Source organism: Embiotoca jacksoni, unplaced genomic scaffold, assembly GCF_022577435.1.
Source record: "Embiotoca jacksoni isolate LCO1_2020_lvr unplaced genomic scaffold, fEmbJac1.0.p SCAF_13, whole genome shotgun sequence".
In the NCBI taxonomy this organism is placed as follows: domain Eukaryota; kingdom Metazoa; phylum Chordata; class Actinopteri; family Embiotocidae; genus Embiotoca; species Embiotoca jacksoni.
The window spans coordinates 16,414,264-16,425,286 of NW_027185263.1; the positions used below are offsets into that span (position 1 = coordinate 16,414,264).

General features: G+C 43.4%; 2 protein-coding genes across 4 annotated transcripts; both read left to right on the forward strand.

The window, feature by feature from the left end:
- Window positions 1-622: 622 nt before the first annotated feature.
- On the forward strand, window positions 623-3,641 carry pigw (phosphatidylinositol glycan anchor biosynthesis, class W). Its single transcript, XM_069146930.1, has 2 exons — window positions 623-728; window positions 1,029-3,641. Exon 2 carries the CDS (start codon window positions 1,032-1,034, stop codon window positions 2,514-2,516), a length of 1,485 nt encoding a protein of 494 aa, XP_069003031.1. The 5' UTR covers window positions 623-728; window positions 1,029-1,031; the 3' UTR covers window positions 2,517-3,641.
- A 124-nt stretch (window positions 3,642-3,765) lies between these two features.
- On the forward strand, window positions 3,766-11,013 carry ggnbp2 (gametogenetin binding protein 2). Of its 3 annotated transcripts, none has more exons than XM_069146931.1 (14): window positions 3,766-3,849; window positions 4,607-4,733; window positions 4,959-5,039; window positions 5,175-5,428; window positions 5,739-5,837; window positions 6,995-7,108; window positions 7,226-7,435; window positions 7,574-7,748; window positions 7,833-8,021; window positions 8,095-8,275; window positions 8,389-8,514; window positions 8,607-8,755; window positions 8,837-9,049; window positions 10,212-11,013. In XM_069146931.1, exons 2-14 carry the CDS (start codon window positions 4,641-4,643, stop codon window positions 10,413-10,415), a joined length of 2,088 nt encoding a protein of 695 aa, XP_069003032.1. In that variant the 5' UTR covers window positions 3,766-3,849; window positions 4,607-4,640; the 3' UTR covers window positions 10,416-11,013. The 3 variants fall into 3 exon arrangements, with proteins under 3 accessions (XP_069003032.1, XP_069003035.1, XP_069003033.1); XM_069146934.1 differs by having other exon boundaries at window positions 8,119-8,275; XM_069146932.1 differs by having other exon boundaries at window positions 3,769-4,733.
- The last annotated feature ends 10 nt before the right edge of the window (window positions 11,014-11,023 follow it).

An 11,023-nucleotide genomic window follows, 5' to 3' on the forward strand; every position in this document is an offset into this window, starting at 1 on the left:
TTGTACTGGGATTTACACGGGTTAGATTAGCTCTAATTTTATTATTGGATATGGGTGTTATTTTAACAGCCTTATATGGATTCACATAATTTTTTCTTAAAAGCAAGACTGCATAATTGCCAGAATATATCTACTTTTCCTTTTGTTTCCAACATCTTTCACCAAAAATAGTCATGCTATTGTCTTGTTATTGTCACGCCTCTTCGGACGGCATATCGATAAATGAGCAAGTAATTCCCATGTTGGTACCGTTTGGTAAAACTACGTGTGACAAATTGGCATTTTCCCATGACTCTGTGATTACTACAAAATGCATAACATACTTTTGAACTTAAAAACATCCAATTATTATTATTATTATTTTTTAGAATATATAAAACGAGATGCCTGACGTATTCAGCCACCTAAAGTCATTGAACTACTTCAAGCTAAAGGACGAAATACGATACAAGTTTATGAATATTCTCCTTCAAAACATCAATTCTCAACTTCTCAACTCAATTTTTGCACGACCTGGAGGAAACGCGAGTCCTGGAAGTGGCCACAAATCCGAGCTGCCTTGAATGCGTCATGAGACCCAACACGGAAATAGGCGAAGTCGCCCTCTCTGTTGTTGCGGGCATCATGGTCGGGTTAGGCACCGGTATTCAGACAACTGTGAATAGCAGAGCTGTGAAACCGGTATTTTCGTGAACCTGCATTGAGCACACCAAACAGACAAACCCGCGGTAAGTACTGATACAAACACACAGCTAACCTACATTAGAAAACGAGGTAGTTAGAGATTGGAGAACCCATTTGACTCTCCTCGGGGTTAGTGGGAGTCACATACTGTCAGGGGAAGTTCAAGGGAGAAGTAAAAAAATAGATCCTGGGAGCTACTCACGTTATTCTTTTCCTATGCTTTTGTGTAGTCTACAAACTAAAAATGTAACCCCAGCTGCCATCATGTTCAAGTGCCACATTCACTTGTCTCTTAAGTAAAGTAATGTCTCTCTTTTGTAGTAATAACACTTTAATGTTTGCAGGCCATGGCTCAGAGGGACCTGAAGGAAGCGTTCATCAGTAATCTCAATGGGACCAGCCTGCAGGAGGTGTCACTGGGCTCTTTCCTCACTCCAGTGTGCCTCATCACCAGAGGACTCGCTCTGATCCTCTACTATCAGGCCAAGGGGACTCTGCCGCTGCCACTTCCGCTGCTTTCTCACCTGCTCCTGGACTTCTCCGTGCTGATCCTTCCCCTCGTCCTGTCGTGCACCGTCCTGAGCAGCGTTCTCCACCAAGTCATCCTCGGCCTCGCCTTCGTTTCAGCCTGTTTGTTTTGCTGCATCTACCGAAGCAGCCGTCACCCCCAGAGCACCGTCAGCGCCTTCCTCCAGAGCCACGTTCAGTTCAACCAGGTTCCCTTTGTGACTCTCTTCAGAGTGTTTGTAAATGTAAAAACGGCCATCAGCATCCTCGCCGTGGACTTCAGTATCTTCCCAAGGCGATATGCTAAATCAGAAACCTACGGGACAGGGGTAATGGACTTTGGCGTTGGAGCATATGTCTTTGCAAATGCCCTCGTGTGTCCAGAGGCGCGGAGGAAGAACGTGTCAGGGTCCAAGAAGAGTCACGTCACAAAGCAGGTCCTGTCTGTGTGGCCGCTGGTCGCTCTCGGCCTGGGGAGGCTGGTGAGCGTCAAAATGACCGGCTACCACGAGCATGTGACCGAATACGGTGTCCACTGGAATTTCTTCTTCACGCTAGCCATCGTCAGAGTTGTGGCTTCTTTGCTGTTGGCTGTTTTACCTGCCAGGCGGTCGTGGGTCGCCGCCCTCCTGATCAGCGGGGTTTATCAGTTCGCTCTGGAGACGACGGAGCTGAAGGCTTTTATTATCCACAACAATGACAGAGAAAAAGACTTTCTGCATGCAAACAAGGAGGGCATATTCTCCACAGTGGGCTATATAGCCATCTACCTGGCAGGAGTTCAGGTTGGGCTCTATGTGATGCAGCCGAGGTCCCACGTGAGAGAGTGGCTCAAAGCCCTCTTCAACCTCTCAGTGGGAAGTTTAGTCCTGTACGCTTCTTTGTGCACATGTCAGGTCGTCTTGGAGCCAGTGTCTCGCCGCATAGGTAATTTCTCCTTCTGCCTCTGGACTGCTGCTCAGTCTTTGTTTTTCATGTCCTGCCTTGGTGTAGCTGATATGGTTTTACTGTTTTCTAAAAGAACATCCGGCTGTCGCTTTGTACCCTCATCATGGAATCTGTACAAAAAACAATCGGACTCCGACAAAGTCTCTGACAAAACCCGAGGTGAAGTAGAAAGACTGTGCCTCGTTCAGGCTGTCAGCAGGAATCAGTTGTTGTTTTTCTTGCTGGCGAATGTAATGACAGGACTGACCAACTCAGCTGTGGACACACTTGGTAGTAGCAGTTCATTGTCTGTGTTTGTTTTGCTGTTGTACATGTTCATAAACTGCTTTGTGATATATGTTTTACATTTCTGTGGAATTACAGTCAAATTCTGGTGAAAAAAAAACAAAAAAAACAACAACTGCAAAGTTCACTTGTATATTTTGAAGATTTTTGTGCAGCTGGAGTAACATTGAATATAGGGGCAATTTAAAAATGGGGAAGATGTACAGTATATGGACAAGATATTATGTGTAATAGTGAACATACTCTTATACATTATGTTAATGTAAGTGGTTCCAGCATGAGGACCTGCATGTTTCCTTTATCATTCAGTCACGAACCAAATCTTTGATCCATTAAAATTTATTTCACAAAGAAATAGTGCAGTGATACACAATGCCTTCATGCACTGTTGTAAACACGAATTGAGTAAAAACAAGTGCAACTAGGGCTGAAATATAAAGGCAGACTTCTCTAAACTTCCCCCTGATTACAAATGTTTGAATGAGAGCAAACAACTGATGTCATGTCATGACAACACTGGCAGCAACCTGTGACCGTCTGCGTGTGTGCTGCATCATGGGAAATCTGTCCTTTAAAATGAAAGCAAACCATCAAAAATTCTGTGGACAAGTTGGACTTATTATGCACACCACCGCGAAGACTCAAAATGGCCCCACGAACCACCAGTTGAGAACCAATGGACAACAATATACTGCGTGGTTTGAGCTGTTTGACATTTGCCTTGTTAAAAACATTAAAGCGCTTGTTGCTATTCAATGCACTCCACTTATATTGGATCAACCTTCTATAGAGAACTGACTTTGGTTTACTGGGATGTCAAGTGTGGGTCTACAGGAAGTCTGTACATATCATGGAAGGAAAACAGCATTTAAAATGAACATAGCCTGTAATGTTTGAGACACAGAGCACTTTTGTGTAGATCTTTGTGATTTGTGCACACCCTTTGTCTTTTTTTTTTTTTTTTTTTTTTTATATCTCTGGTTGTGGTTTCTCATCCCAATGGTTCACTGAAATCTAAGTGATTATTATAATCTAAACACAATAAACTATAATCTCCACTTTAATTAACCTTTTTAGCACTTTATAAACATCATCATGGCAGTCTGCTCCCTACATCCTCAACCAGAAAGGACTATAATGGTTACAATTTAATACCAGCAGCAACACCGAGGTATGTAAAAGTGATTATTACAAAGAAACGAGCAAATAAATGTAAAGAAGTGAAAAGCTTCGGAGTTTAATTTGTATGAATGAACTCCCTTCTCCAAAATCCTCTCGTTGCGCCCCCTGGTGGCCACACGTGACGCGACGTCATCGCCTACGTGCAGGGGGTAAAGGTCAAATCAGTCATGAAGATTCCGCCACCGGAGCAGCTTCACTTCACCGTCGCACTTGTTTATTTTTAAGGGAAACTTTCACCAGAGGGTAAGTCAAACCAAAGACGTGGGTTGTTGTTGTTGTTGTTGTTGTTTTTGGTTGGTCAGAATGTCTCCACGTGACGGTTAACGAGGAAGAAACACGAACACGAGTCACTAACTTTATATCAGCTAGCTCACAGGGACGCGATGCTACAACGAGCTACCCGGGTTTGGTGGCTGTGACAGGGCGGAGACGAGCTGCAGCAACACCGGCGCACGGTCGTTGTTTTTCTCGGCGCTCTGAACTCGTGTTTGGTCGCTGCGGACGAATATTGTGCGTAAAACAAGCCGACCGGGTTTCCTCCGTCTCTGAGCGCCGCGAGACGAGCTTAGCAGGCTACCGTTAACGGGCTCGTCGCCGGTTACCGGTTTATTACGGCCGGTAGAAAGACGTGAGCTGGGTTCACGGCTCCGGACGCGTCGGCCAGAGCACACGCGAGGAGATCTTGGAAGTAAAAAAACCTTTTAATCGCATTGTCCCGTCCGGGCTCTTGTTCCGGAGGTTGTTTTGCTAACTTAGCCGTTTAAATCTGGGTCAAGACAAACCTGCATGTTAGTTCCTGTTAGTTTGTGACGTCACGTCGGTATCGATCACTTCGGGGGGTGATCGGTGATCTGCCTTGTGTTTGGTGTGTAGTGTCATCGTGTGTGTAATGGGGGTTTTATTGATGGTGGAGAGGGTTAGCGTTAGCTCGTCGTAGCCTGAGCTCATTGTCAGACCTGTCGGTCGGTCGGTCGGTCGGTCGGTGCTGTGTGACCCGCAGGAGAGCTGCACTACAGCAGGGACGGGACGAAGGCATGGCCCGCCTGGTCGCGGTTTGCAGGGAAGGGGAAGAGGATTACCCGTTTCTGGCTCGACAGATCCCCCTTTTCATCGACGACACACTCACGGTAAGAAACCTTTTGACGTTTGATCTCATCACAGCTGTGATGCTGTGGCTGATGTTTCAGTGGTGTGAAGGACATAATCCGGCCTCTGAGGATGGTCATGTGAGACATGATGGGTTTGAACTCAAAGACAGTCTCCGAGACGTTTATCGTACTCGTACTGTTGATGATAATATTTTGTCTGAGAGCCTTGAAGATGAACTGTTGTCTGTTCTCTCTTACTGGCAGATGGTGATGGAGTTTTCTGACGGTGTAATGGATGTCGACAGCCATGAAATAAACACCTCTCAATGGAAACAGTTCTCTGAGGTGAGGAGATAAATGTTAAAGCGTGTAAATCTGTTGCTCTTTCCTGACTGTTACGTGCACATGCCCGGTGTGTAGTTCGTCTCCCTGGGACTTGTTAACATAGTGGTGACAGCTGTGTGATTCCCTGGCCCCCAGTATTACTCCAAGCTGAAGCAGCAGGACTTGAATATTGCACTGATGGTGACATCCAGAGAGGTGTACGGTGCATTATCTCAGCTGGTGCCATGCGTGGGCTGCAGACGAAGTGTGGAGCGCCTCTTCTCTCATTTAGTGGAATCAGGGAATCCAGCCCTGGAGCCCCTCACTGTGAAACCCAGAGGCATGCTCTCTGTCACCAAGGGCTGTTTGGCAGACGTGAAGAAGCTTTACACCCTCTTCTATGTCCACGGGTAAGATATGAAGAGACATGTTTCTTTTATTTGCACTGGAAAATTGTTTAAAACATGTATCGATGCAGATCAGCCGAAATGACCATTTAACTTGAATATAAGCGAATGACAGCGAACCGAAACTCAACAAAAAGCGAGATGAACAACAAGAAATACTTTTACTTCGTAAAATGTTCCACTAATATACTGCTCTCTTCTTTAGTAGCCTTTAGATGTACTTCAGACTGCACAAACTCTACGGTATCTGAAGTACTGGAATCTGATCAGACTGGATTTTTGTAGAAATTAATTATTTGTATTTTCCTTGCAGGTCAAAGTTGAATGACATGATCGATGCTATTCCAAAAAGTAAAAAGAACAAACGCTGCCAGTTACACTCCTTAGACACACACAAACCTAAACCTTTGGGGTGAGTAATGTGTTTGTTCCTATCGCTTTACTATTTATTTACTATTATACTATTTATTTATCATCAAACTGTAGCAGTTGTTGTTTTTTAAACCACATTTAACATGAAAGTATTGTTTGGCAGCTGCATTTAAGAGGTGGAATAGTAACTCCTCCCAGCAAGCAGCACCAGTTTGTTAAAGTTGTCCTCGATCAGAACAGAGTAAATGGGGCACAGAGGAAGTGGTAGATTTCAAGAATTACAGTGGAAGACAACAGTTTAGGCATTTTCTTTCTCTTTGGGCTGTTTGTGCTGCAGGTAGATAAAAAGTAAGAAATGAACGAGTTAATCTCTGTCTCATGCCAGACATCACCATTTGTTTAGTTTCTTTTTTCCCTGGACAGTTGATAATAGAGATGCATGATACAAGTTACAGGGTGTTGGTGGCTGCAAATAAAGGCTTCAAATCTAAATATCAGCATCAGCCTGAAATCAATATTTCTGCCGATTTGGCAGACTGACGTTTTAATTGTGGCTAAATGATCGATGCTTGACTAAATGAAACGGGTCAGAGTGGCCTTGGTTGTGGCTGTTAGGATTGTCTCATCAAAGCTTGATTAAGTAGGATGAATATGGCAGTGTTGTTTGAACTAAAATGTGACATGAAAATAAATATAGCATGTTAACCGTCGTAGCAGTTTTCTTATTTTGCCCTGTAAAAGTACACATTTTGAAAAGGAGTGTATTTCATGTCCGTATCTGACAGTCAGGTTACACATGATAATATGGTTGTTTTACCAAAGAAGAGACATGATCTTCTCTTTGCCAAATGGCCAAAAGAGTTGGAAAATTTCAGCAAAAAAAAATCCAGCATACTGAAGCCTAAATTGTTAACACACACAAATATGAGCTTAATTTTGTAAAATTAGTTTGCATTATTCATGACAAATTAACCAAAAAACATTACAGGGTGTTTCTTATTCTTGTTGTTGTCTCATTTTAACCACAGTTGTAGTTTTTACAAAAAAATCTTGTAAAATGGAGAATGTAACACTTTGTTCATCTAAGAATACATATTTTGATAACTGAAGCCTGTTTGGAGGAAAAAACAAGACTTCAAGCCGTTTTAACATGATTGTGCTTTGTGATGACATCGCTGTAATGCTTGTATGTTGCAGGGGAAGCTGGATGGATGTGTGGGAGCTGATGTCTCAGGAGTGCAGAGATGAGGTGGTCCTCATTGATAGTGCCTGTCTCCTCGAGACTCTGGAGACATACTTGCGTAAACACAGGTAATCTGTGACTACCACCGCTTTCTTTCCCACAATACTTAGTTTTCCTTTGCTAAACATTGTGTCACGAGGTTAAAAGGAAGTAGGTTAACTGTGAGTTACTCTTCTTGTCAACAGGTTTTGCACAGACTGTAAGAATAAAGTGCTGAGGGCGTATAATATCTTGGTCGGGGAGGTGGACTGCACCAAGGAGAAGGGGTACTGCGCTGCCTTGTATGAGGGGCTATGCTGTTGCCCCCACGAACGCCACATCCACGTGTGCTGTGAGACAGACTTCATCGCTCACCTCCTCGGCAGGGCAGAGCCCGAGTTCGCAGGAGGCTACGAGTAAGTCTCACTTCAAACAGGGAATTCTGCACATTTTCTATTAATGAATTCAGCTTAATCCAGTTTGATGTCCCTTTTAATGTATTTATAAATACGGTTAATGATTTATTTATTTTATTTTATTATTTTTTTTAAAAGACGCAGAGAGAGACATGCGAAGACCATTGACATTGCACAAGAGGAAGTGCTGACCTGTCTGGGCATTCACCTCTACGAGCGGCTGCACAGAATCTGGCAGAAACTACGAGCAGAGGAGCAGACCTGGCAGATACTCTTCCATTTGGGAATTGATGCACTACGTAAAAGTTTCGAGGTACATACAACTGCTCACGACATTCATCACATGATGAAAATATTGCAGCTGTGCGATAATGTATTCTTTAACCATGCCCCTCAGATGGCAGTGGAGAAGATGCAGGGGATAAGTCGGCTAGAGCAGTTCGTCGAGGAGCTGTCTGAGGAGGAGCGAGCCAAGGAGCTGAAGCAGGAGAAAAAGAGGCAAAAGCGAAAAAATCGGCGCAAAAACAAGTGTGGCTTTGATGTATCTGAACAGGAGGCGGAGGACAAGGAGAAAAATCTGGATGAGGTGAGCCTGCGACATGAGACTGGTCGTCATTGAAGACACTTTGCAGCTAAATAGCGGTTTGCCTGAATTTCAGTCTGGTCCTGTTCCTCGGTTTCAGGGTTCTCTGGAGTCTGTGGAGAGCAGTTGCAAAGCCTGCGGTAGCCACGATGAGGAGGAGGATGAGGAGGAGGAGGAGGAGGAGGAGGCCGGCTGCCAAGAGAGCGTGGCCGCCAGTGGCATCACTTCCTGTAGCTGCTCAGACAGCACCAAGCCAGGTGAAAAATACACACTGACATCACAACATGCCATCAAACCTGAGACTGCTGCATTAGGAAGACAACTTGTTCTGGTGCTTGCATATTGAAACCGTTCCCATCTGTTTCTCCAGATTTGTCCCCCCACAGCAATGGAAGTGACTGCGGCTACTCCTCAAGTATGGAAGGCAGCGAGACGGGATCACGAGGAGGCTCTGATGTTGCCTGCTCAGAGGGAATCTGCAACCATGACGAAGCAGGTCGGGTTTCTAAGACTGTCGACGTCTCACAAGAGGAATCATTTCAACATACAGTTTGGTATTTACTGTTTGTTTTTATTCACCTTCTAAAGGAGACGAGGCAAATGTCCATCACTGTGCTGAAGACAAGGAGGAGGACGGAATAGACAGCTGCGTGGAGTGCTGGCCACACTCTGAGGGAAACACTCAATGCAAGAGTAAAAAGAAGAAGCGGAAGGGCAAAGGTTTCTGCAGCGATCAGGTGAGAGAACAACCTGGAGAAGTTTGCACGCTGTATGCAGAACATTCAGCGACGAGCACCAATTAACTCACTTTTCTACAGGGACAGAAAGGTGACGGTCGCATGTCCGATGGGAGCACACCAGGCCACAGCCCACCATCAACGCACACGTGTCGAACCAAAGAAATCTTCTCCTCCTTATGCGGTGATACATTTGCCAGCATTGCACTACGGTTACCGTGGACAGCACACCACAAGAACCTCAGCCTTCACGTGAAGCCTCCAGAGCCAAACATGAGTCTTGTGGAACTTCTGGTAAGTGAGAAATGTGTTTGATAGACAGGCAGCGGCTGGACATCGAGAGTCGACTGTGAGCTGGTCTTTTTTTCCACCAATCTAGGGAGTGTCACTCTGCAGCTTTAACTACACAGACTGAAACATCTCTGATACATTTCTCTTGTCTATAAAAAATTGGGCATCAAATTTGACTGCAAATGAGTAGAATAAATGTCACTTTCATCTTGACTACTTATTAAATCCTGTAATGTTTTATAGCCAGCCAAGACATGAAAATGATTTGTTAAATACTTACTACAGTCAAAACAAACAGATGAACATGGTTCTGGACCTGAAAGGGAACGGGACGAAGCAGCAGGAAGCAGCAGAGTCCATTAGAAGTGCACTAATGAATGTCAATGTGTTTCTGTGGGGTTATTTAGAGAACAATACATCATTTAAAGGAGCAGGTTGGACTACTTTATTTAAATGAATGAATATTATTGCTCCATTACAAGAAATAGAATGAATGTGTGTGTTGAATAATACACCACATATGTATTTGCCTATAAATTGAATTGTGATGTCAGAAAGTCTTTTTTAACAGCTGAACCTGAGTCAGACAGGGAAAGTTTGGAGGAAGTCTCTCCACGGAACTTTATGACAGCAGCTGTGAACATTGTTGTTTGCAATATTTTAAATAACTCTGAAAATATAAAGGCAAATTAAGCATCAGGTTATCATTACATTAATCTGACTTTGATTTGTTTTGCTTTCTGTACACTCAAACATGGAAAACCTTGAAAAATGATTTTCATTATTTTACATGTTAGTCCAACACGCACATAAACAAAATAAACATTACACATTATGTTGTTAGTTAATAATTTGATGATTGACGGACACGTGTCAGATTCCCAGGCTGCTTCGTGTTGCCTGTTAGTGGACCTTTCTCATTGTGGACGGCGGTTTGACCGGAAAATGAAGAACATTAATGATAACGGTCTATTTAGCTTTGATAGTGAGTCCTAAAATAAGTGTCTGCTGTATTAAAAGTCTGGAGTTTATGCTTTAAAAAGAAAAGCACCACATTATATTCTTTGCATTTAACTATATTTTCCTTCCCATTAACCTGCATTTTACTCATTTTTACATTCTGGCTCTTCACGACTTGCTCTTCTCGTTTGTGTTCTTCCTGCAGGATGATTCCGAAGTGACTTCCGATGAAGAGAACTGTCTGACACAGGACGAAATCCAGGCGTTTTTAGAAAGAAACCGGTCCTTCTACAACAACCGCCACCAGTACCGACAGCTCCTGAAAGAGAAGTTCACCAACTACTGCCGTGCCACCGAGCGCAGTAAACCAGTCTGTGGAAAGTGGTTCGCCACAACCAGTGTCAACTAACTGCACTAATGAGATCGTGACATCTTCCCCTGGAAAAAAAAAAAAAGCACTCATGACCACTGCTGCAACGTTGTTAGAACAGATACATGTCTGAGTACCTTTGGTGTCTTGTTCAGGCATTTCTCCTTTGAAGTAAATGTGATTCTTCTTTTCTCTTGTCATCTCTCTCTTTACTCTCTCTTTTGCACTTGCACATCAACACACTTTTCCATCTCATTTCTTGGCTACTTTCTTACCTGTAGTTGTTCTCTTTGACCAAGCCTAGCTATTTGTCGTTGGTCTTCTTGTAGGGTTTGTGGGTAAGAGCACGGTGGAATCAATAATCAAGCTTTGCAAGCTGTGACGTTAGGGATAAATTTTAGGAGTCTTACTTTATATTTGTTTCTTTTTTATTTGATTTTTTTTTTTGTTTGTTTGTTTCTCTTTGGTGACACTTCAATGTAGTGAGAGCGGTTGTACCATTAAAATGTGTACAGAAATTCTAAATATAAAGATTTTACAGAGAATAAACATCCGTTTGTAATGAGGGTTTGAGTGTGATGTTAAGAGCGCAATGTGCAAAATTTACTAAATAAAGAATATTTATTAATATGCATCATACATTGGTT